This window comes from Giraffa tippelskirchi, chromosome 3 (genome assembly GCF_054371585.1).
Source record: "Giraffa tippelskirchi isolate mGirTip1 chromosome 3, T2T-mGirTip1v1.2.pri, whole genome shotgun sequence".
NCBI classification, from domain to species: domain Eukaryota; kingdom Metazoa; phylum Chordata; class Mammalia; order Artiodactyla; family Giraffidae; genus Giraffa; species Giraffa tippelskirchi.
In genome coordinates, this window is record NC_137277.1 from 174,444,084 (window position 1) to 174,465,458 (window position 21,375).

Below are 21,375 nucleotides of genomic sequence, written 5' to 3' on the forward strand. Positions count from 1 at the left end.
AACATTTTTAATGGATTCAGAGATGCTCTAAAAATTGTCTTGTATGGATGACAAAAGGCTACCAACTAACCCAGCTAGTCCTCTTAATAAACATATAATAATAATTAAAAATCATAAATGTATGATAAGAGTAAGGAGAATGAAAGACATACACAGAAGAGCAGCTGTGGTCTGAGGAAATGGGGTAGAACAAGAAAAGATTTCACAAGCATCTCTAGGAGTTAGATATAATTTAGACCCTTGCAGAATTCTCAAAGACTTCAAATAAAAGATAAGGATTGCTTGGATTTTTTTAAATTGATTAGAATTTCTTCAACCGAGTCTCATCTCTTTACCTGAACCACAAGGTTTCCAGGTTTGTAAAAGTTAAATACAACTTTTAAGCCCTTTTAAATGGCAGTTCTAATCCCAGGAGTTTGGCCCATGGAAATAGATGATGTGTACAAGATGTTGTCTGTGGCATGATAAAACATAGCCAAAAATAAAAAATGAATCAATCTCCCGTTGGCAGACTCCATTTTCTCAGGGATCCTTAAAATTTGGCATTCCTCATTCTGTCCTGGCCCCTCTTTTCCGGGCCATGCTCTTGCATGAGGGGACCGGGGGGGGGGGAGGGGGGAGGGCGGTGGATCTTACGTATACCCATGGCTGAAAATTAGGACCTATAAGTAGAAACTTCCCAAAGTGACCTCTCCAGCCCAGTTCTCTCTCCCATGGTCAGCGTCACTTTTTCATTTGACAATTCCACAATCCCATCTGACTATTCCATGGGCTCCTTGTGCTCATGGGGCTCCTTGTGCTCATGTCTCATCCTCCCCTCTCATCAAAGCTGCTCATCAGCCAAGTGCGCCTCCATACAAGAAGGCGCCTAAAGCCTGTGAAAGCTCTGCTTGCTCTGCCCAGCCCTCCTCTTCCTCCTCTTACAGCCAGCCCATCCATGCCCCTATGTCTCCTAAGCACCGCACAGCTCACTTAACTTACGGCAACTGAGTCCTAATAGGTTTCTCTGATTTTTTTCTTTCCCCTCCAGGCCTTTCCTTCCCTTTCAGCCACCACGGTGGTGGTAGTTTAATCACTAAGTTGTATCTGACTCTTTGCGACCCCATGGACTGTAGCCTGCCAGGTTCCTCTGTCCACAGGATTCTCCAGGCAAGAATACTGGAGGGGGTTGTCATTTCTTTCTCCAGGGGATCTTCTCAACCCAGGGATCAAACCTGAGTCTCCTGCATTGCAGGCAGATTCTTTACCTACTGAGCCACCAGGGAAGCCCTAAATCCCTCCCAAACACTAAAGTTCTACCCTTCCCCTGCTAAGACTATTCATGGAGTTACTCTCGAGTGACGTTGAATCGCTTTATTATGGTGTTTAACTGGAAGAGTAGCATTGACATATATATACACTACCTTGTGTAAAATAGATAGCTCATGGGAACCTGCGGTATAGCACAGAGAGCTCAGCTCAGTGCTCTGTGATGACTCAGGTGGGTGGAATGGGGTGGGGTAAGAGGTTCAAGAGGGAGAAAATACATGTAAACATACAGCTGATTCACTTCTTTGTACAGTAGGAACTTAACACAACATTGTAAAGCAAGTGTACTTCTAAAAAAAATAAAATAAATTAAAAAAAATTTTTTTAAGGCCCTGGCTCATAATGACTGGATTTGTTGCTAAGTCTAGGCTAGTTAGGGGTTCGAAATGAGGAAGAGATTCCACAAATGACAAATTCTTCATAGACATTACAATCAAATATAATTGGGTCGATTTAAAAGAACAGTGTGAAAATGCCTGCAAAGGGGCTATATTATGTAAGGATGTCTAGCATGGTTCCTAGCACATCTCTAGCCTTTATCTTCTCTCCATCGCATTGTGTTCCAGCTCTGCAGAATGTCCTTTTGTTCCTCAAATATGTCGTGCTCCCACTCCCCTGCCCTAGGCTGTTGACCCTCTTCCTGGGAGGCTCTTGCCTTTGCCCACAGCCCTCACTGATTCATCTTGCTGTTGCTTCTCCTTTGGGTCTTGGCTGAAACATCAGCATCCTCGGAACACTTCCTGACTTTCCTCTCAGGCCCCAGCCTGGGTGAAGCATCCTTCTTCTCAACCACCCAATCACCTGGGCCCAGCCCCATCAGACCCCTGGTCTTATCCTCACACCCGCTCTTCCATAAGCCCCCTAAGCTGGAGCCCCACCTGTCTTGTCCACTCCTGGATCCCTTGTGATCAGTTGCCACAAGTTAAGTAATCAATAAATGGCATGTGAATAATTAAGTCTTTTAGTAAGTATATTATGCCACAATCGTATGATGAAATAAAACGCAGCCATTAATAACCACCCTTTAGAAAAACAATTTAACAATACAGAGGAATATTTGGAACACACACTGTTCCCTTTTAGAAACTCATTACAAAAGACAATGCACAGTGAGATCCAATTTCAGTTTTCTGAAATGTATAATAAAAAGGAGATTTCAAAGATGTGTGCCTAGAATTTAAAATTATCTCTCTGGAGGATAGAATTTTAGGGCTTTTTTCTTTGAGCTTATCTAAGCATAGATATCTTTGATAATCAAGAAAAATGATGAAAAATTATATAAAATGTTATATGAAATCCTGGGCTGTCACAGAAAAGACAGTCAGAGTTGAACACAGTGACGATGGCCAGTGGTGAGTCAGGTCATCCTAGGGAAAGGCTCTGGCTCACAGTGACCAGAAGTGTTGCTAAGTGTAGACTAGTTAGGAGATGAAAATGAAGATGGGACTCCGAAAACAGCAAATAGAAATTATAACCAAATATAATTGGGTCAATTGAGAAGAAGAGCAGTGGGAAAATGCCTGCAGAAGAGGGTTATATTATGTAAGTGAAAGTCGCTCAGTCGTGTCCAGCTCTTTGCGACCCCATGGAATATACAGTCCATGGAATTCTCCAGGCCAGGATACTGGAGTAGGTAGCCTTTCCCTTCTCCAGAGGATCTTCCCAACCCAGGGATAGAACCCAGGTCTCCCACATTGCAGGCAGATTCTTTACCAGCTAAGCCACAAGGGAAGCCCATATTATGTAAGTAGAAGCTTAAATATCTGTCTTCAGATGCCTTTTCTCAATACGATATCAGATCACATGAGAGGAGAACTAGATTGGGAAAACAGCTGAGGAAAGGTTTATTGCACCAAAGGAAGAATTTGACAAGGTCATGAACAAGCATTCTTTTACTTCGGCAGCTTTATTTGTTCAGCTTCTCGGCCTTTTGGCTAAGATCAAGTGTTCAGCTTCTCTCAGACCTGGGTCTCCCTATGAGCTCCAATGTAAGATGCTGGTAGGAGTCAGAGCCTAGATCTGAACAGTTCTGAATCAGACCCGAGACTGTATCACATGGTATTTGATCCAAGTGAGACAAAAATTTCACCCTAGCCTCCTCCAATGTTTACAGTCTAGAGAGGGGTACATTGAAGGAGATAAAATTTGTTGCAGGAAAAAAATGAAAATTTCATTTATTTTTAAGTTATTTGTTTTTTATTGGAAAGGATCTTTGTTGCTCTTAAGAACAACTGTATGGACATTCTGCTTCTGAGGTGGGAAAGTAAGCTTTGAACAAGAGGAAAGGGAAAGTGTTAGTCACTCAGTCGTGTCTGACTCTTTGTGACCCCATGGACTACAGCCCGCCAGGCTCCTCTGTGGAATTCTCCAGGCAAGAATACTGAAATGGGTTGCCATTCCCTTCTGCAGGGGATCTTCCCCACTGAGGGATCGAACCCAGGTCTCCTGCATTGGAGGCAGATTCTTTACCATCTGAGCCCAAACCCAAGAACAAACAGATTGGTCCACAAATAACTGAATTCCAGACCAAAACACCCTAGCACTACTTCATGGCTCTGAAAGTGAACAAAAGCAAGCAGGTTGTGGAGAAGAGTTGAAATATAGTCAGCATGGGCTGAGGTTCAGGTTTAGGAACCCCCACCCTGCGGGCATCCTTAACTGGGCCTATGGCCCAGAGAGACCAAGACACTAGCATCAGGACTTCCTGAGGGTCTAGTGGTTAAGCATCCAGCTACCAATGCAAGGGAAACAGATTCAACCCCTGGTCCTGGAAGATCCTGCATGCCACGAAGAAACTAACCAACCCCGTGAGCCACAACTACTGAGCCTGTGCTCTAGAGCCCTGGAGCCACAACTCCCAAAGCCTACACACTCTAGGGCCTAAAGCCACCGCGATGAGAAGCCCATGCACCATAACCAAGAGAAGCCCCCAATCGCTGCAACTAGAGAAAGCCCATGTGCAGCAAGGAAGACCCCGTGAAGCTAATTTAATTAATTAGCTAATTAATTAATTTCAAAGGAACAAGGGGAAGGAGTCCAGGACAGGCACCCCATGAGGAGTGAAAAGAGTTCTGGGAAAGAAGACAGCTAGAGAAGAGGGTCCCCAAGTTCTGTATCTGAACTCTGCCCATGTCTCTTGGTGACCCCTAAACCATACACAAATGGGGCACTGAAAGCCAAAGGTTGAGATTCAATTCCCTGACTCACTGCTGCTATTACTGAGCTTGCAATGGATCTAACCAGTAAGAGTTGCCTGGTTACATTAGTGAACATTGGTTAATCCATCTTGGCTAGTTTCCTTACACATGAAATGATACTGTTGCCACTGTTTCCAGCTGTTTATTCATTCATGAATTCAACACGGCTCACAGGTACTCCAGGGATACAAAAAAGTTCAGCATTACTGCCTTGAGGAAGTTGGGAGTCCCAGGAGAAAAAGCAGAGCTGCACCCAGGCAGCTGTCACACAAGCTAGAACTTGACCAGAGAAGGAGCTTGGTGCAGCAGAGAGAACAGGGACTCCAGAACCAGACAAAGCTGGGCCTGAACCCTGGATCCACCAAGACCTAGAGCTTCAGAATCTGCCTTGTACAGCAGTTGTGGGGAATAAATAGCGGCCTTTATATTAATCATTTACTCTATACTAGGCCCTTCCTATGCACTGTATAGGGCTTCCCTGGTGGCTCAGACAGTAAGAATCCACCTGTGATGCAGAAGACCTGGCTTCGATCCCTGGGTCAGGAAGATCCCCTGGAGAAGGGAATGGTTACCCACACCAGTGTTCTTGCCTGGAGAATCCCATGGACAGAGGAGCCTGGAGGGCTACAATCCACGGGGTCACAAAAAGTCAGACACGATTGAACAGCTAGCACTTTCACATGCACTGTGTACTAATTTAGTTCTTATAACAACTCACTGTGAAGTGAAAGTCGCTCAGTTGCGTCCAACTCTTTGCGACCCCCATGGACTATACAGTTCATGGAATTCTCCAGGCCAGAATACTGGAGCGGGTAGCCTTTTCCTTCCCAGGGGATCTTCCCAACCCGGGATTGAACCCAGGTCTCCTGCATTGCAGGTGGATTCTTTACCAGCTGAGCCACAAGGGGAGCCCATAAGAACTCACTGGGTAGATGTTATTAATACCACCACCCTTACTCTAGAGATGCAAAAAATGAGGCACAGGGAAATTTTTTTCTTGGAGTATAATTGCTTTACAATGTTGTGTTAGTTTCTGCCGTAGAACAATGGGAACCAGCTATATGGACACATATAATCCTTTCCTTCTTGAGCCTCCCTCCTACCTCCCACCCCTACCATCCCATCACACAAGGTCATCACAGGGCACCAAGCTGAGCCCCTCTGCTCTACAGCAGCAACCCACTAGCCATCTGTTTTACACAAGGCAGTGTGTATATGTCATTTGCAGTGATGTGAATGAACCTGGAGACTGTCATACAGAGGGAAGTTAAGTCAGAAAGAGAAAAACAAATATCATATACTAATGTGTATATGTGGAATCTAGAAAAATGGTCCTGATGAAACTATTTGCAGAGAGAGGCATAGGGAATTTCAGTTTACTTGCCCAAAGTCACTAAGTGCTAAAGTGATCAAACAGATTAAAACTCAAGCAGCAAGGCTGCTTGGCCCCCGCTGCTACGTTTTGTTGAAGAACAACTAACTTCAAGTGCCAAACACAGTGCTTTAACACACAGTAGGCACTCCACAAGCGGCAGATACCATCACGAGTGTCATTGTTACTGCTGATGCCACATGATTACAATGGAACCTCAAGAGAGAAAGAGCTGAAGTTGAAGGTGTTTATCTGCAATAATGGTAAATAATCTTCATGTGCTTGACTGGACACACACCTTAAGAAGTCAGAACTAGTGATGCCCTCTCTAGGTATATCCTTCCTCTTTTTCAAAAGAAAAGCACCAGGTTATCATTATTTATCTCTTCATTCACTCATCGCACTGTCATTTTTGACCCCCGTTTGCCAGCACTAAACCGAGTATCACAGTGGTTCCCAAAGGGGAAGTATTAATAGAAATAAAGGTGAGGAACAGGCTCCACCACTCACTAAAGTGAGTGCAGCTGGTTCCCACTGCTAATGGGAGAAGCAAGGAAGCAACATTCTTTGCAGTGTTTTGAGATAATATCAGAGAAACTGTGTCATGTGGGAAAAAAGAGAACAAAAAAGAAATATGAACTTGAAAAAAAAAAAGAAATATGAACTTAACCCTAAATAAAAAATTAATCAGCATGCACCAAACATATAAATAACATTTTTACCCACACTTAATAAGTCTTAATACCCTGCTTTGTTTCCAAAAGATGAAACCATATACCACTTGGAACTCCAAGGATCTCAGCTGTTACAATTCCCCAATGAAGTGGTGATTTAGGGATAATGCCAGATTTTAAAAGAATAAGAGCAGTATTTTATTTGGAGCTTTTATGAGGACATGTTGCACGTTTCTTAAATAAATACATGCAGTTTTATATGATCCTAAGAGAGTACTTTCACCAAAGCAGACATACCAGGATCCTGGGGAAAACAACCAAATCCCAGGACTATTAATATATAAGTTCTAAATCCTGATGGGGTAACATGTCCGGTTTCTGAACAATACACATTATCTCAGAGGTAAATTTTATGACATTGTGTGGCTATTGCCTATAAATCAGTTTAAGATGAAAGGCATTACCCTGATATTTGAGTTGGACAAAAGGATTTATATGGCTAGTTCCTCAAAGCTATAAAATATATAAAAACAAAAATAGTTTGGATAAACCCTTGGAGGGTGTTACAGTGGGGTTTAACCTACAGGGGCCTTTGGGCTGACATTGGGTTTTAGACTCAAGCTTTCCTTAGAGTCGTTTAGAGGTTATGAAACTTCTCTGTATAAACATTACTTGAAACAACAAAATAGATTTATTGACTGAGCAAGGGGTTCTTAAAGTGATATATTCGAATCAAAGACTTAGGAGTAGGGACCCTTAAAGGTAATAGTGAACCCTTTTACAACAAGGAAGCATGGCTGGAAGAGATAAAAATGACATGACTCTCCCAAGGTGATATGACTATATTCCCACCACCCCGACCATCAGCATCAGCATCATCAGACATTCATTCAGCTCTTACTGTCTGCCAAGCACAGTGCTAAGGGCTTTGGGACTTTTTCTATTCTTCAACTGGTAAAGGATTCACAAGTATCATTCTCCTTTCCTAAATGAGGAAAAGGAGCCCAAAAATCTATAAAAGAAGTGGGTCCAGACTTCAAACCTAAGCAGTGTGACCTGAAAAATCTACATTCATAACTACACCACTTTCCCATCCCTCATCAAGCCCAGACTCAGGTCCCCTGATTTCCATGCCACCAAAGGTACCAGCTGTCCACACTTGGCGATGGAGCTTCCATGTTACATGATCTGCATGTCTGTACAGATAGCCATATGAAAAGATGCTCAACATCTCAACTTTAAATGCAAATTAAAACTAAAATGAATTTTTGACAAGTTTTGACAGACCTTTAGGTCTCAAAAGACTTGTGTACGTCTATGATAAACCTGGTTTTAGGGATAGAGTAAACAAACAAGTGAGCTTCCCCTGGTGGCTCAGTGGTACAGAACCCACCTGCCAATGCAGTAGACTCTGGTTTGATCCCTGGGTCACAAAGATCCCCGGAGAAGGAAATGGCAACCCGTGAACAGTTTTCTTGCCTGGAGAATCCCATGGACAGAGGAACCTGGTGGGCTACAGTCCATGGGGTTGAAGAGTCAGATAGGACTTAACAACTAAAACAACAACAACCAGCAGTCCCACTCCTGGGCATATATCCAGACAAAACTATAACTCAAAAAGATATATGCACCTCTATGTTCACTGCAGTACTACTTACAAAATAGCTAAGACATGGAAGTAACCTGAATTCACATCGATATATGAATGGAAAAAGAAGGTGTGGTACATATACACTGTGGAATACTACTCGGCCATAAAAAAGAATGAAATAATGCCATTTGCAGCAACCTGGATGGACCTAGAGATTATCATACTAAGTGAAGTAAGTCAGAAAGAGAAAAACAAATACCGTATGATATCACTTATATGCAGAATCTCCATGCTCCCAATGCCGGGGGCCTGGGTTCAATGCCTAGTCAGGAAACTAGATGCTGCACACTGCAACTAAGATGTGGTACAGCCAAATAAATAGACAAATAATTGTCTTAAATAAAATAAAATATGATACCAATGAACTTATCTATGAAACAACAACAGACTCAGAGGCATAGAGAACAGACATGTGGTTGCCAAGGGGAAGGGAGGGTAGGGAAGAGGTGGATTGGGAGTTTGGGATTAGCAGATACAAGCTACTATATATAAAATGGATCAACAACGAGATCCTACTGCATAGTACAGGAAATTATATTCAATATCCTGTCATAAACCATAATGGAAAGGAATATAAAAATAATGTGTGTGTATATACATAGGTAGGCTTCCCTGGTAGCTCAGCAGTAAAGAATCCCCCTGCAATGCAGGAGATGTAAGAGATATGGGTTCGACCCCCTGGGTCAGGAAGATCTCCTGGAGGAGGACATGGCAACCCACTCCAGTATACTTGCCTGTGAAATCCCATGGACAGAGGAGCCTGGTAGACACAGTCCATGGGGTTGCAAAGAGTCAGACACTGCTGAAGAAAATTAGCACATAGCATATACATGTATTGGGATTTCCAAGTAGTTCAAACAGTAAAGAATCTGCCTGCAAAGCAGGAGACCTGGGTTTGATCCCTGGGTTGGGAAGATCCCTGGAGAAGGGCATGGCAACCCACTCCAGTATTCTTGCCTGGAGAATTCCATGGACAAAGAAGCCTGGTGGGCTACAGTCCATGGGGTCACAAAGAGTTGGACATGACTGAGCAACTTTCACTTTCATATACATGTATAACTGATTCACTTTGCTGTACAGCAGAAAATAATGCAACATTGTAAATCAGTTATACTTAAATAAAAATGTTTTAAAAATGTTTAAAGATCTGCATGTCTAAAAAAAAAAAAAGATCTGCATGTCTGATAGTGGATCCTACCTTGCATCCTAAAAGTGAGAGGACTGACATGTAGGTCCTTCTCTTGGTGGCAGTACTTGCCTTCATAATTGTAGTGCAAGAGCAGTTCATACAAGTTCTACTTGTCTTAATCCTAGCCAAGGGCATCACACCAGGAAATACCTTTACAGTAATGTCTTTTAAATACATTGGATGAAATATTTCCTTAAAGTAGTCACGAAGCCCCGTATTCTCACGTCATCTCTGATTAGCATCTGTCTTCTTTAAAACAGGTGGATGCCAGGAAGGTCTTCAGGTTCTAGGAGGCGTGCCAGCAAGATGCAAATGGTCACACAGGCATGACTGACAAATGTGCTTCACTACCGAATGTTCTTATCACTACTCATTTCTTTTTATTCTTTATTCTACTTCAAATTCCCAAGGGGAAACAATTTTAATGGAGATGTGGAAGCAAAGATGATGGCTTGGCAGTAATATACAGACTATACTTATTTGTGTATTTAAATATGCTCACATAGTTAAACATACATATTTAAACACTAATAGGCAGTGATGATAAGTATCTATAATTAAACCTCCTCAGATTTAAGATGCGTTTATTTCAAAAGTTAAGGGCCTCAAAGTTGTAAACCAAACATAAAGACAAAACCGATGTGAACAGTATATTCAGAGGCAATAAAATCAACTCCCAATTATTTATCTTTGTTATTGCTCAATAAGTCAAACCAGTTAATTCTAAAGGAAATCAGTCCTGAATATTCATTGGAAGGACTGATGCTGAAGCTGAAGCTCCAATCCTTTGGCCACCTGATAGGAAGAACAGACTCATTGGAAAAGACCCTGATGCTGGGAAAGATTGAAGGCAGGAGGAGAAGGGGACGACAGAGGATGAGATGGTTGAATGGCATCACCGACTCGATGGACATGAGTTTGAGCAAGCTTGGGGAGTTGGTGATGGACAGGGAGGCCTGGTGTGCTGCAGTCTGTGGGGTTGCAAAGAGTCAGACACAAATGAGCAACTGAACTGAACTGAAGTGAAACATAAGAAAGACTCATGACAAGTTTACTTTTGTTTCTTATCACCCTTACTTGAACCAGAATCTGAACCTTTTCAAATAGGGACCTAATGAATATTAAGTTGAAATTCAAAGAAAAGGCAGGGCTCATTGATGGAAGCATAAAAATATAAGAATAGGAGAAGAACAGATACCTTCTGGATAGGGGAGCTCATGTGATAATTACAGCACAAGCTGTCTCTCAGGCCTCCACAACCTTGAACTTTCGGAGAGAGGTTAAAAAGAAGACAAAAGTCAAAGGGATAAGTACCCAGGAAGTAATTCAACCTCTAAGGACTCAGCCAAGATCAGATGGAAAAGGATCCTTGAAGGAAACAGGATGAAGATGAAAATGACAGAGAAGAGCAAGGATGTGACGGAGCAGTGTTGAAAGCACTATCCAGAGAGAAAGCCAGGTTTAATAGCCTTCTGGATGGGGCAGGATTGTCATAAAAGGATTTCATTGTACTTAACAAAAAAAAGGGGGGGGGGGGGATTCTACTTTTTTTCCATGCTTAAGAATTTTTAGCAGGGACTTTCAGAAGTTTGAGAACCCAACAAACTTTGAATTTATTTGACTCATGACTTGGTCAAATAAAGACCATATTTTAAAATAAAGATCATATTTTAAAATAAAGACCATATTTTACAATAAACAAAATAAAATTCACTTTAAAGAATATATTCAGAGATGGTACAGGCCAAGGGTTAAGAATGCTAGTGCCGAATTGCCTGGGTTTAAATTTCTAGTTGTATGATCTCAGGCAAGTTATTCATCCTCTTGTATTTCAGCTTCTCAATCTGTTCAATGGAAATATCGATAGTATTTCCTTCATAGGATTATTATGAGGATCAAATAAGTTATTAAATGTAGTGAGTGATAGCTAAATATTTACTTTTTTAATGTTTTTTTTAATTGTGGTACAAGTCACATAATATAAAGCATGCTTATTTAACCATATTTAACTGTACAGTTAGAACCGAACATGGAACAATGGACTGGTTCAAAATTGGAAAAGGTGTACGTCAAGGCTGTATATTGTCACCCTACATATATGACCTATATACAGAGTACATCATGTGAAATGCCAGGCTGAATAAATCACAAGCTGGAATCAAGATTGCTGGCAGAATTAACAACCTCAGATACACCGATGATACCACCCTAATGGCAGAAAGCAAAGAGGAACTAAAGAGCCTCTTGATGAAGGTGAAAGAGAAAAGTGAAAAAGCTAGCTTAAAACTCAACAGTCAAAAAACTAAGATCAGGGGGTCTGATCCCATTACTTCATGACAAATAGATGGAGGAAAAATGGAAATAGAGACAGACTTCATTTTCTTGGGGCTCCAAAATCACTGCAGATGGTGACTGCAGGCATGAAATTAAAAGACACTTGTTCCTAGGAAGAAAAGCTATGACAAACCTAGACAGCATATTAAAAAGCAGAGACATTACTTTGCCAACAAAGGTCTATAGAGTTGAAGCTATGGTTTTTCTAGTAGTCATATATGGATGTGAGAGCTGTACCATAAAGAAGACTGAAGGCTGAAGAATTGATGTTTTTGAACTATGGTGTCAGAGAAGACTCTTGAGAGTCCCTTAGACTGCCAGGAGATCAAACCAGTCGATCCTAAAGGAAATCAACCCTGAATATTCATTGGAAGGGCTGATGCTGAAGCTCCAGTACTTTGGCCACCTGATGAGAAGAGCCAACTCATTGGAAAGGACTCTGATGCTGGGAAAGGTTGAGGGAAGGAGGAGAAAGGGGTGACAGAGAATGAGATGGCTGGATGTCATCGCCCATCAATGGATATGTGTTTGAGCAAACTCCAGGAGACAGTGAAGGACAGAGAAGTCTGACATATGCAGTCCAGAGGGTTGCAAAGAGCTGGACACAACTTAGGGACTGAACAACAAACTGTACAGCTCAGTGGCACTAAGTTCAGTTCAGTTCAGTTCAGTCGCTCAGTCGTGTCCGACTCTCTGCGACCCCATGAATTGCAGCACGCCAGACCTCTCTGTCCATCACCAACTCCCGGAGTCTACCCAAACCCATGTTCATCAAGTCGGTGATGCCATCCAACCATCTCATCCTCTGTCGTCCCCTTCTCCTCCCGCCCCCAATACTACCCAGCATTAGGGTCTTTTCCAATGAGTCAACTCTTCGCATGAGGTGGCCAAAGTATTGGAGCTTCAGCTTCAACATCAGACCTTCCAATGAACACCCAGGATTGATCTCTTTTAGGATGGATTGATTGGATCTCCTTGCAGTCCAAGGGACTCTCAAGAGTCTTCTCCAACACCACAGTTCAAAAGCATCAATTCTGCGGCGCTCAGCTTTCTTCACCGTCCAACTCTCACATCCATACATGACCACTGGAAAAACCATAGCCTTGACTAGACGGACTTTTGTTGGCAAAGTAATGTCTCTGCTTTTAAACATGCTATCTAGGTTGGCCATAACCTTCCTTCCAAGGAGTAAGCGTCTTTTAATTTCATGGCTGCAGTCACCAACAGCAGTGATTCCGGAGCCCAAAAAAGTAAAGTCTGACACTGTTTCCACTGTTTCCCCATCTATTTCCCATGGAGTGATGGGACCAGATGCCATGATCTTAGTTTTCTGAACGTTGAGCTTTAAGTCAACTTTTTCACTCTCCTCCTTCACCTTCATCAAGAGGCTCTTTAGTTCTTCTTCACTTTCTGCCATAAGGGTGGTGTCATCCGCATATCTGAGGTTATTGATATTTCTCCCGGCAATCTTGATTCCAGCTTGTGTTTCTTCCAGCCCAGCGTTTCTCATGATGTACTCTGCATAGAAGTTAAATAAGCAGGGTGACAATATACAGCCTTGACGTACTCCTTTTCCTATTTGGAACCAGTCTGTTGTTCCATGTCCAGTTCTAACTGTTGCTTCCTGACCTGCATACAGGTTTCTCAAGAGACAGGTCAGATGGTCTGGTATTCCCATCTCTTTCAGAATTTTCCACAGTTTATTGTGATCCACACAGTCAAAGGCTTTGGCATAGTCAATAAAGCAGAAATAGATGTTTTTCTGGAACTCTCTTGCTTTTTCGAGGATCCAGCGGATATTGGCAATTTGATCTCTGGTTCCTCTGCCTTTTCTAAAACCAGCTTGAACATCTGGAAGTTCACGGTTCACGTATTGCTGAAGCCTGGCTTGGAGAATTTTGAGCATTACTTTACTAGCATGTGAGATGAGTGCAATTGTGTGGTAGTTTGAGCATTCTTTGGCATTGCCTTTCTTTGGGATTGGAACGAAAACTGACCTTTTCCAGTCCTGTGGCCACTGCTGAGTTTTCCAAATTTGCTGGCATATTGAGTGCAGCACTTTCACAGCATCACCTTTGAGGATTTGAAATAGCTCAACTGGAATTCCATCACTTCCACTAGCTTTGTTCGTAGTGATGCTTTCTAAGGCCCACTTGACTTCACATTCCAGGATGTCTGGCTCTAGGTGAGTGATCACACCATCGTGATTATCTGGGTCATGAAGATCTTTTTTGTACAGTTCTTCTGTGTATTCTTGCCACCTCTTCTTAATATCTTCTGCTTCTGTTAGGTCCCTACCATTTCTGTCCTTTATCGAGCCTATCTTTGCATGAAATGTTCCTTTGGTATCTCTAATTTTCTTGAAGAGGTCTCTAGTCTTTCCCAATCTGTTGTTTTCCTCTATTTCTTTGCACTGATCGCTGAGGAAGGCTTTCGTATCTCTCCTTGCTATTCTTTGGAACTCTGCATTCAGATGAGAATATCTTTCCTTTTCTCCTTTGCTTTTCGCTTCTCTTCTCTTCCCAGCTATCTGTAAGGCCTCCTCAGACAGCCATTTTGCTTTTTTGCATTTCTTTTCCATGGGGATTTTCTTGATCCCTGTCTCCTGTACAATGTCACGAACCTCTGTCCATAGTTCATCAGACACTCTGTCTATCAGGTCTAGTCCCTTAAATCTATTTGTCACTTCCACTGTATACTCATAAGGGATTTGATCTAGGTCATACCTGTATGGTCTAGTGGTTTTCCCTACTTTCTTCAATTTAAGTCTGAATTTGGCAATAAGCAGTTCATGATCTGAGCCACAGTCTGCTCCTGGTCTTGTTTTTGCTGACTGTATAGAGCTTCTCCATCTTTGGCTGCAAAGAATATAATCAATCTGATTTCGGTGTTGACCATCTGGTGATGTCCACGTGTAGAGTATTCTCTTGTGTTGTTGGAATAGGGTGTTTGCTATTACCAGTGCGTTCTCGTGGCAAAACTCTATTAGCCTTTGCCCTGCTTCATTCTGTACTCCAAGGCCAAACTTGCCTGTTACGCCAGGTGTTTCTTGACTTCCTACTTTTGCATTCCAGTCCCCTATAATGAAAAGGACATCTTTTTTGGGTGTTAGTTCTAGAAGGTCTTGTAGGTCTTCATAGAACCGTTCAACTTCAGCTTCTTCGGCGTTACTGGTCGGGGCATAGACTTGGATTACCGTGATATTGAATGGTTTGCCTTGGAAATGAACAGAGATCATTCTGTCGTTTTTGAGATTGCATCCAAGTACTGCATTTTGGACTCTTTTGTTGACCATGATGGCTACTCCATTTCTTCTAAGGGATTCTTGCCCACAGTAGTAGATATAATGGTCATCTGAGTTAAATTCACCCATTCCAGTCCATGTAGTGGCACTAAGTACATTCACATTATTGTACAACTTTCATCCTCATCCATCTCTCAAATGTTTTACCTTCCCAAACTGAAACTCTGAAACTCCCTTCTTGCCCCTGCAGCTACCAAAGTACTTTCTGACTCTCTGAATTTGACAATTCTAGGTACTTTGTATAAGTGGAACCAAACAGTATTTCTATCTAATGTATACTGGAATGCATTTTTAAGGTTAACTTAATATATGTCCTACAAACAGATTGTAGCTTCTTTTTTTCCCCGTGCTATACAGTATGTTCTTATTAGTTATCCACTTTATACCTAACAGTATACACACACACACACACACACACACACACACACATATATACATATATATATATATATATATATATGTATACATATATACATAAATATCTTGTTATTTCCCAATTCAATAGTTAGGACATGGAAGCAATTTGCTGACTTTTATAGTTAATTTATCTAACAAATATTTATTAACTTCCTACTAGCATAAAATACGGAACTAAAAGCTCTGTGATAGGATACTGGGAGCTGGTGAAAGAGCGATGAATAAAACACACTTCCCACCCGCAAAGAATATCACAGGGAAGCGAGGCAGACAGAACCAACACATATATCCAAAGAAGCAAGTGAAAACAGGACAGATAGCAAATAATACTAGAAAATAATTACTAATCTTTGGCATGCTATCGTAGCTATTGAGAATGTTCTTATTCTCAGAAAACACAAACTCATTTATTTGGGGATAAAATGTGATGATGCCTATAATTTACTTTCAAATTACTTCGCAAAAACAACAAACTAGATACCTAAATGCGTATATACAAAGCTAACATGCCAAAATGTTAATCACCGGGGAGAGAAAAAGCTGGCAGTCAAGGGTCAAGTGCTGGCTCCAAACTTCAGAACATTGTGTGGACTTGAAACTCTTTCAAACTTGTTCTCACAGCGTGACTGATAGGAGAAAACTCTTGCAGACACAGTCTGTTTTTTAAGCGCAAAGTGCTCTATAAATAATTCCTGCAACAACCACCATGGAACAGGTCCATGGGAGGGGCTGCTTTTAAAGTGCCAGTTGCTGAGAGGCTTCAAAACATAGCAATGAATCCTTCTGATTTATAACTGAAGCCCCTCTCACTGGTCAGTCTTTAGTGAAGGTAAACCTGTGGATGAAAGTCTTCATCCAAAACCTTGCTGGGAAATTCATCTGAATCATTTCAATTCACTTCTTCTCTAGACTTTATCAAGACAGAGAGGATGAACTGATGGGCTAATGGATAAAGGAGAAGGTCCCTAGACAAGCCTATCAACACCCAGGTTGAAATTACAGTCTGTAGACCAAGGTCTCTGTGTAGAGATGTGGTCAGATGACCCCAGTCTCTCCCAGACTCACAGTACCTGCCCAGCTGCCATCTCTCACACTTAACATGTCCAAAATAGAACACTTCCCTTCCATCTTTTTTTTTCCCCATGAATGGCACGACCAACAGTAAAGTAACAGAAGCCACAAACTTCCCCGTTACTCCCCCTCCACCTTCATATCCATCCATCCCCAGACCATTCTGTTTTCCTCAAAAGTTCTCCCAAGTCATCAGCATCTCTCCTTTTCAGATTCCACCTTCCCTTCTTAACAGGCAACATGGATTTCCAAAACTTCCACAACTCTTCTATTTCCACACTTGTCTCTCTCCAACCCACACTCCATACTGGTACAAAAAGACAATTACAAATTCTTGTTTACATTTTTCAATGGTCTAATAGTAATCTTTATTAGGAAAAGAGTCATGCTGCTGCTGCTGCTAAGTCGCTTCAGTCGTGTCCGACTCTGTGCGACCCCATAGTCGGCATCAGCAGCCCACCAGGCTCCGCCGTCCCTGGGATTCTCCAGGCAAGAATACTGGAGTGGATTGCCATTTCCTTCTCCAGTGCATGAAAGGGAAAAGTGAAAGTGAAGTCACTCAGTCGTGTCCAACTCTTAGCCACCCCATGGACTGTAGCCTACCAGGCTCCTCTGTCCATGGGATCCTCCAGGCAAGAGTACTGGAGTGGGGTGCCATTGCCTTCTCCGAAACAGTCACGATACAGTGCCTAATACTTACTGAGCACTTAGCCAGGCACCCTGCACTAATAAGCACCTTTTCTAAGCATCTTCTCATTTCATCCTCATGGACTCTAAGAAGTGAGGGTTATCACTGTATCAATTTTACAATTTTCTCTGAGACACAGAGAAGTATGAACTCTTACTTGCTCAGGGACAGAACTGGTTAGCAAGAGGCAGACGGGCTTCAGACCTAAGCCTCTGCTCTCTCCCCTCTGAGTTGAAAGTGACATGCCCCACTCATGCCCACAAAGTCCTGAAACCCTGAAGACTCAGCCCTTGTCACCCACTTTCTTCCCTTTTCCTTTTGCTCCTTGGGGATGCCCTCAAATTTGCCCTCCTCCTCCTCACTCACTCTCCACATGTGGGCATCTCTCCTGGGTCCCCAAGGCTAAGCAGATCCTCGTTGTGCATCTTAGAGGCACACATTCTGGCTTGCAATTATGGACTTATTTGTGTCCATATCGTGGGAGGGGCCATCTCAGCTTTGTTGACCCTACAGCCCAGCGCCCAGTCCAGTGCCTGGTATGTAGGATTTGCTCAACAAATCTTTATCAACTAGAGAAACAGACCACGAGTGAACACAGAATTCCTGGGCTGCAGCTCAAGGGTCTGGCTTCACTATCAGTGTGAAGTAAAGTCACTCAGTTGTGTCCGACCCTTTGTGATCCCATGGACTGTGGCCTACCAGGCTCCTCCATGGGATTTTTCCAGGCAAGAGTACTGGAGTGGGCTACCATTTCCTTCTCCATACTATCAGTGCGACCTTGTGCAAATCACCACCTCTCAGAGCCTCCAGGGTCCGATCTGAAACTTCTGGGAGCAAAACTATGATAACAAAGCACTTTGGAGTTTTCAAATATCTTTCCCCAAAATCCCATTAGATCCCAGGATGGCCCTATGAGGGAAACAGGCTTCTCATGGCCCAGAGTCACTTAACAAAGAAAAAGGAGGACTGATCGAGTAGGGGAGGAAAACTAGTGACTGGCCAGCAGTCAATCAGCCTTTTACCCTGAAACCTTCCCTTGACTCTAAGCCCAGCCTACAACCAGGGTTAGGTGGCAACCCACTAACCTGCGGTGTGGCAAAGCTTTGAGAAACTGCCCAGCACTCTGTACATGAGTGACCACTGGTGCTGACTCAGTCATCTTCCTCTCCAGTTTTCCCATTTGCTTAAGGCACTCGAGTGAAGAGTGGAGACCATCTAGCACATGTAACTCCATTGTCATGGTAACCATGTCTATCATAAGCATGCACAGCTGGGGGATAACCAGGAGGACCACAGCCACCCACTCCTGTCGCTGCCCAGGGGAGCAGAAACCAGGACAAAGAATCCACTTCCTGAGTTGCTGTTTGGGCTTCAGAATACGAAAGTATAAAGTGTATGAGGCAGCACCGATCATGGGCACAGCTCCTGGCAACCCCGAGCCCTGGGGTTGCCAGGGCTTACCTGGGGTTACCTGGGAGTCAGTGGTCTTTTATCAGCATCCATCTGTACCACTGTCCCAGTTCAGCCTCTAAGCCAGGAGGTAATTCAGGTTAATGAGTACAGAGATGTTTCCTTATTCACAAGGATTCAACATGTAATCTCTGGAAAAGATGTCAGTTGACTCTATGTAATTGCCAGTGTCCCTTCTGTGCATAAGGAGCTTACATGCTGGTTTTAGGGGGGAAAACACCTTTAATATCATGTTATTATTATCATATTAAAGATTTAAAGTAATTCCTTCCATAACATCTCTCCAAGCAGAAATGGAAACAAAACTTCTTCCAAGTGCAAAATTGTTCCTTAACACCAGCTCCGTAACTAGGACTATCTGTCTGCTTCTTCAGGTGAAACTGAAACAGTATGACTGTTTATTTTTTAATAAAAATTGCCTTAAATATGTGAATTTCCAGGAGACTATACATGTCCAAGATGTCATAAAGTGGATTTAAAGACAAAAACAGGTGAACTTTATGGTGAAAAAATTTTAATGTAAATTGGTATCAAAAACCTAATGCATAATTTAAAAAATAGAAACCTTATCAAGTGAAATTTGTCATTATACACCAAATTCCATTTTATTACAAGTTGTTCATTTTCAATGTGTAAATGAAAACTGCAGAAATTTTGAGATTATGTCTAATATTCAGACACAATTTCCAAGCTATTTTAGCACAGAGCTTTAAAAAAAAAGCGGCCATCTTATATCCTGTTTTATAAATGGGACAAAGTAGGAAGTTCTCTTGAGTAGAATTTTTCAGAAAATTGAAGTACAAAGGTCGTCAAATTAATCTAGGATTTAAAATGGAAAATAAAAGTTATTCCTGTAATGATACTGATACTGACCTTCCAGACACTGGCAGGTGAATCCACTGAGATTAGAAATGCATGTTGCTCCATTTCTACATGGATCTAGGATACAGTAGTCAATCTTGGATTGGCAGAGGTCTCCAGTATAACCTGAAGAAAACAAGATAGACACGTATAAAATACTTTGTCCCCAAAACCATGACGAACCATCCCACGAGTTGATGGAGTTAACTGGTACCTATCCAACCAAGGCAGCAACCTTATACTAGTCTCCCAGGCACTTCTTGGTCTAATTTGATTTTGTAACAAGAAACAGAGTAGTTTATTTCTTACTTAAGAATAATTGCTTTCCATTGTTGTATTATATATATATATATATATATATATATATATTCCTCCCTCTTGGACCTCCCTCCCACCTCCCCCATCCCACCCATCTAGGTCATCACTGAGCTGAGCTCCCTGTGCTATACAGCAGGTTTCCTCTAGTTCACTATTTTACACATGGTGGTGTATGTATGTCAATCCTAATCTCCCAATTCATCCCACCCTTCCCATCCCCCTCATGTCCAAATGTCCATTCTCTATGCTTGCATCTCTCAAAATCATAGTTCAAAAGTCATTTGCTTTGCAAAAATCTTTATTGCCAAGAGAGACTTTTTTTCACTGTTAGCTCTGCATTTTATTTTGAAATATTAGAACCTGCAGAAGCTGAGACTGAACACCCCTGTCCCTTTCTTCTGACCTAAGGAAAAACAGGCTCTATAATGTCATTTCTTATGACTTTTTTAAACTTGTATTTTTTAATTTTTAATTGGAGGATAATTGCTTTACAATGTTGTGTTGGTTTCTGCCATACATCACCATGAATCAGCCATAGGTATACATATGTCCCCTCCCTCTTGAACCTCCCTCCCACCTCCCTCCCCATCCCACCCCTCTAGGTTGTTACCAAGCCCTGGTGTGAGCTCCCGGAGTCGCACAGCAAATTCCCATTGGCTGTCTGTTTCACACATGGTAGTGTGTATGTTTCCATGCTACTCTCTCCATACATCCCACCCTCTCCTTCCCACCCCCTCTTGCTTGACTACTGAGATGACAGCCACTTTCCCATGGTCATCTCATTAACTATTTTTAAAAACACCATTAGGAAAATTAGGTAGGTATTAAATTAGGTAGGTATTAAAATTTTTTAATTTGTAATATTTTACTGTTAGAAGACCCTCAGTGTTCAATTCACCCCCTAGTCCTTCATTTTAAAGCTAAGGAGGTTGAGACACATAATATTAATTACATTTCTATATTCATCTTAATTCTAATTTGAAGCACAAACCCAATTCAGTAAATTTTTCCTGTAAAGCAATGGTGATTTTGTCAGATAATAACATAGCCACATATGTGTGATGAGAAAATAAAGACCTGAATTTACTGGAATACCCATGCAGCCAAGAAGCCTTAAATAAATTCCAAATATTTTCTTTACTTTGAAAACAAAGCCCTCCCGAAAGGCAAGTTTAAGAAATAACATGCAATTATGTTTTTTAGCTTAAAGTAGAAAATGATTATGAAAGAAAATTTGGAAAATGAAAGATTTAAAATAGAAAGAGAAAAAAGTTACCCTCAGTCATGTTATTTGAGTGAAATAATTATTAATACTTTGGAGAGATTCCTATCAGAAATATTTATGCACAGATATTTCCTACTAAATTATAATCATACTGTAACATTTTGATCTTTCCGGGATGTACATAAAGTACATAAAAACTTGTCTTTCTGAATTATTAGTTTTGAAGGAGTGTCATTAGCACCATATTTGAGATTTACAAAAATAAATCAATGAGGTTAGGAGAGAGATGATTTGCC

At 41.8% G+C, this 21,375-nt stretch overlaps 1 protein-coding gene across 1 annotated transcript in view; it reads right to left on the reverse strand.

Annotated features, from left to right (window-relative positions):
- The window catches only part of DNER (delta/notch like EGF repeat containing), a 372,135-nt gene that overhangs the window by 100,965 nt on the left and 249,795 nt on the right, over positions 1 to 21,375 (reverse strand). The window contains exon 7 of the mRNA XM_081585417.1: positions 19,549 to 19,662. Coding sequence (XP_081441543.1) covers positions 19,549 to 19,662 — 114 coding nt within the window. The remainder of the gene's footprint in view (positions 1 to 19,548; positions 19,663 to 21,375) is intronic.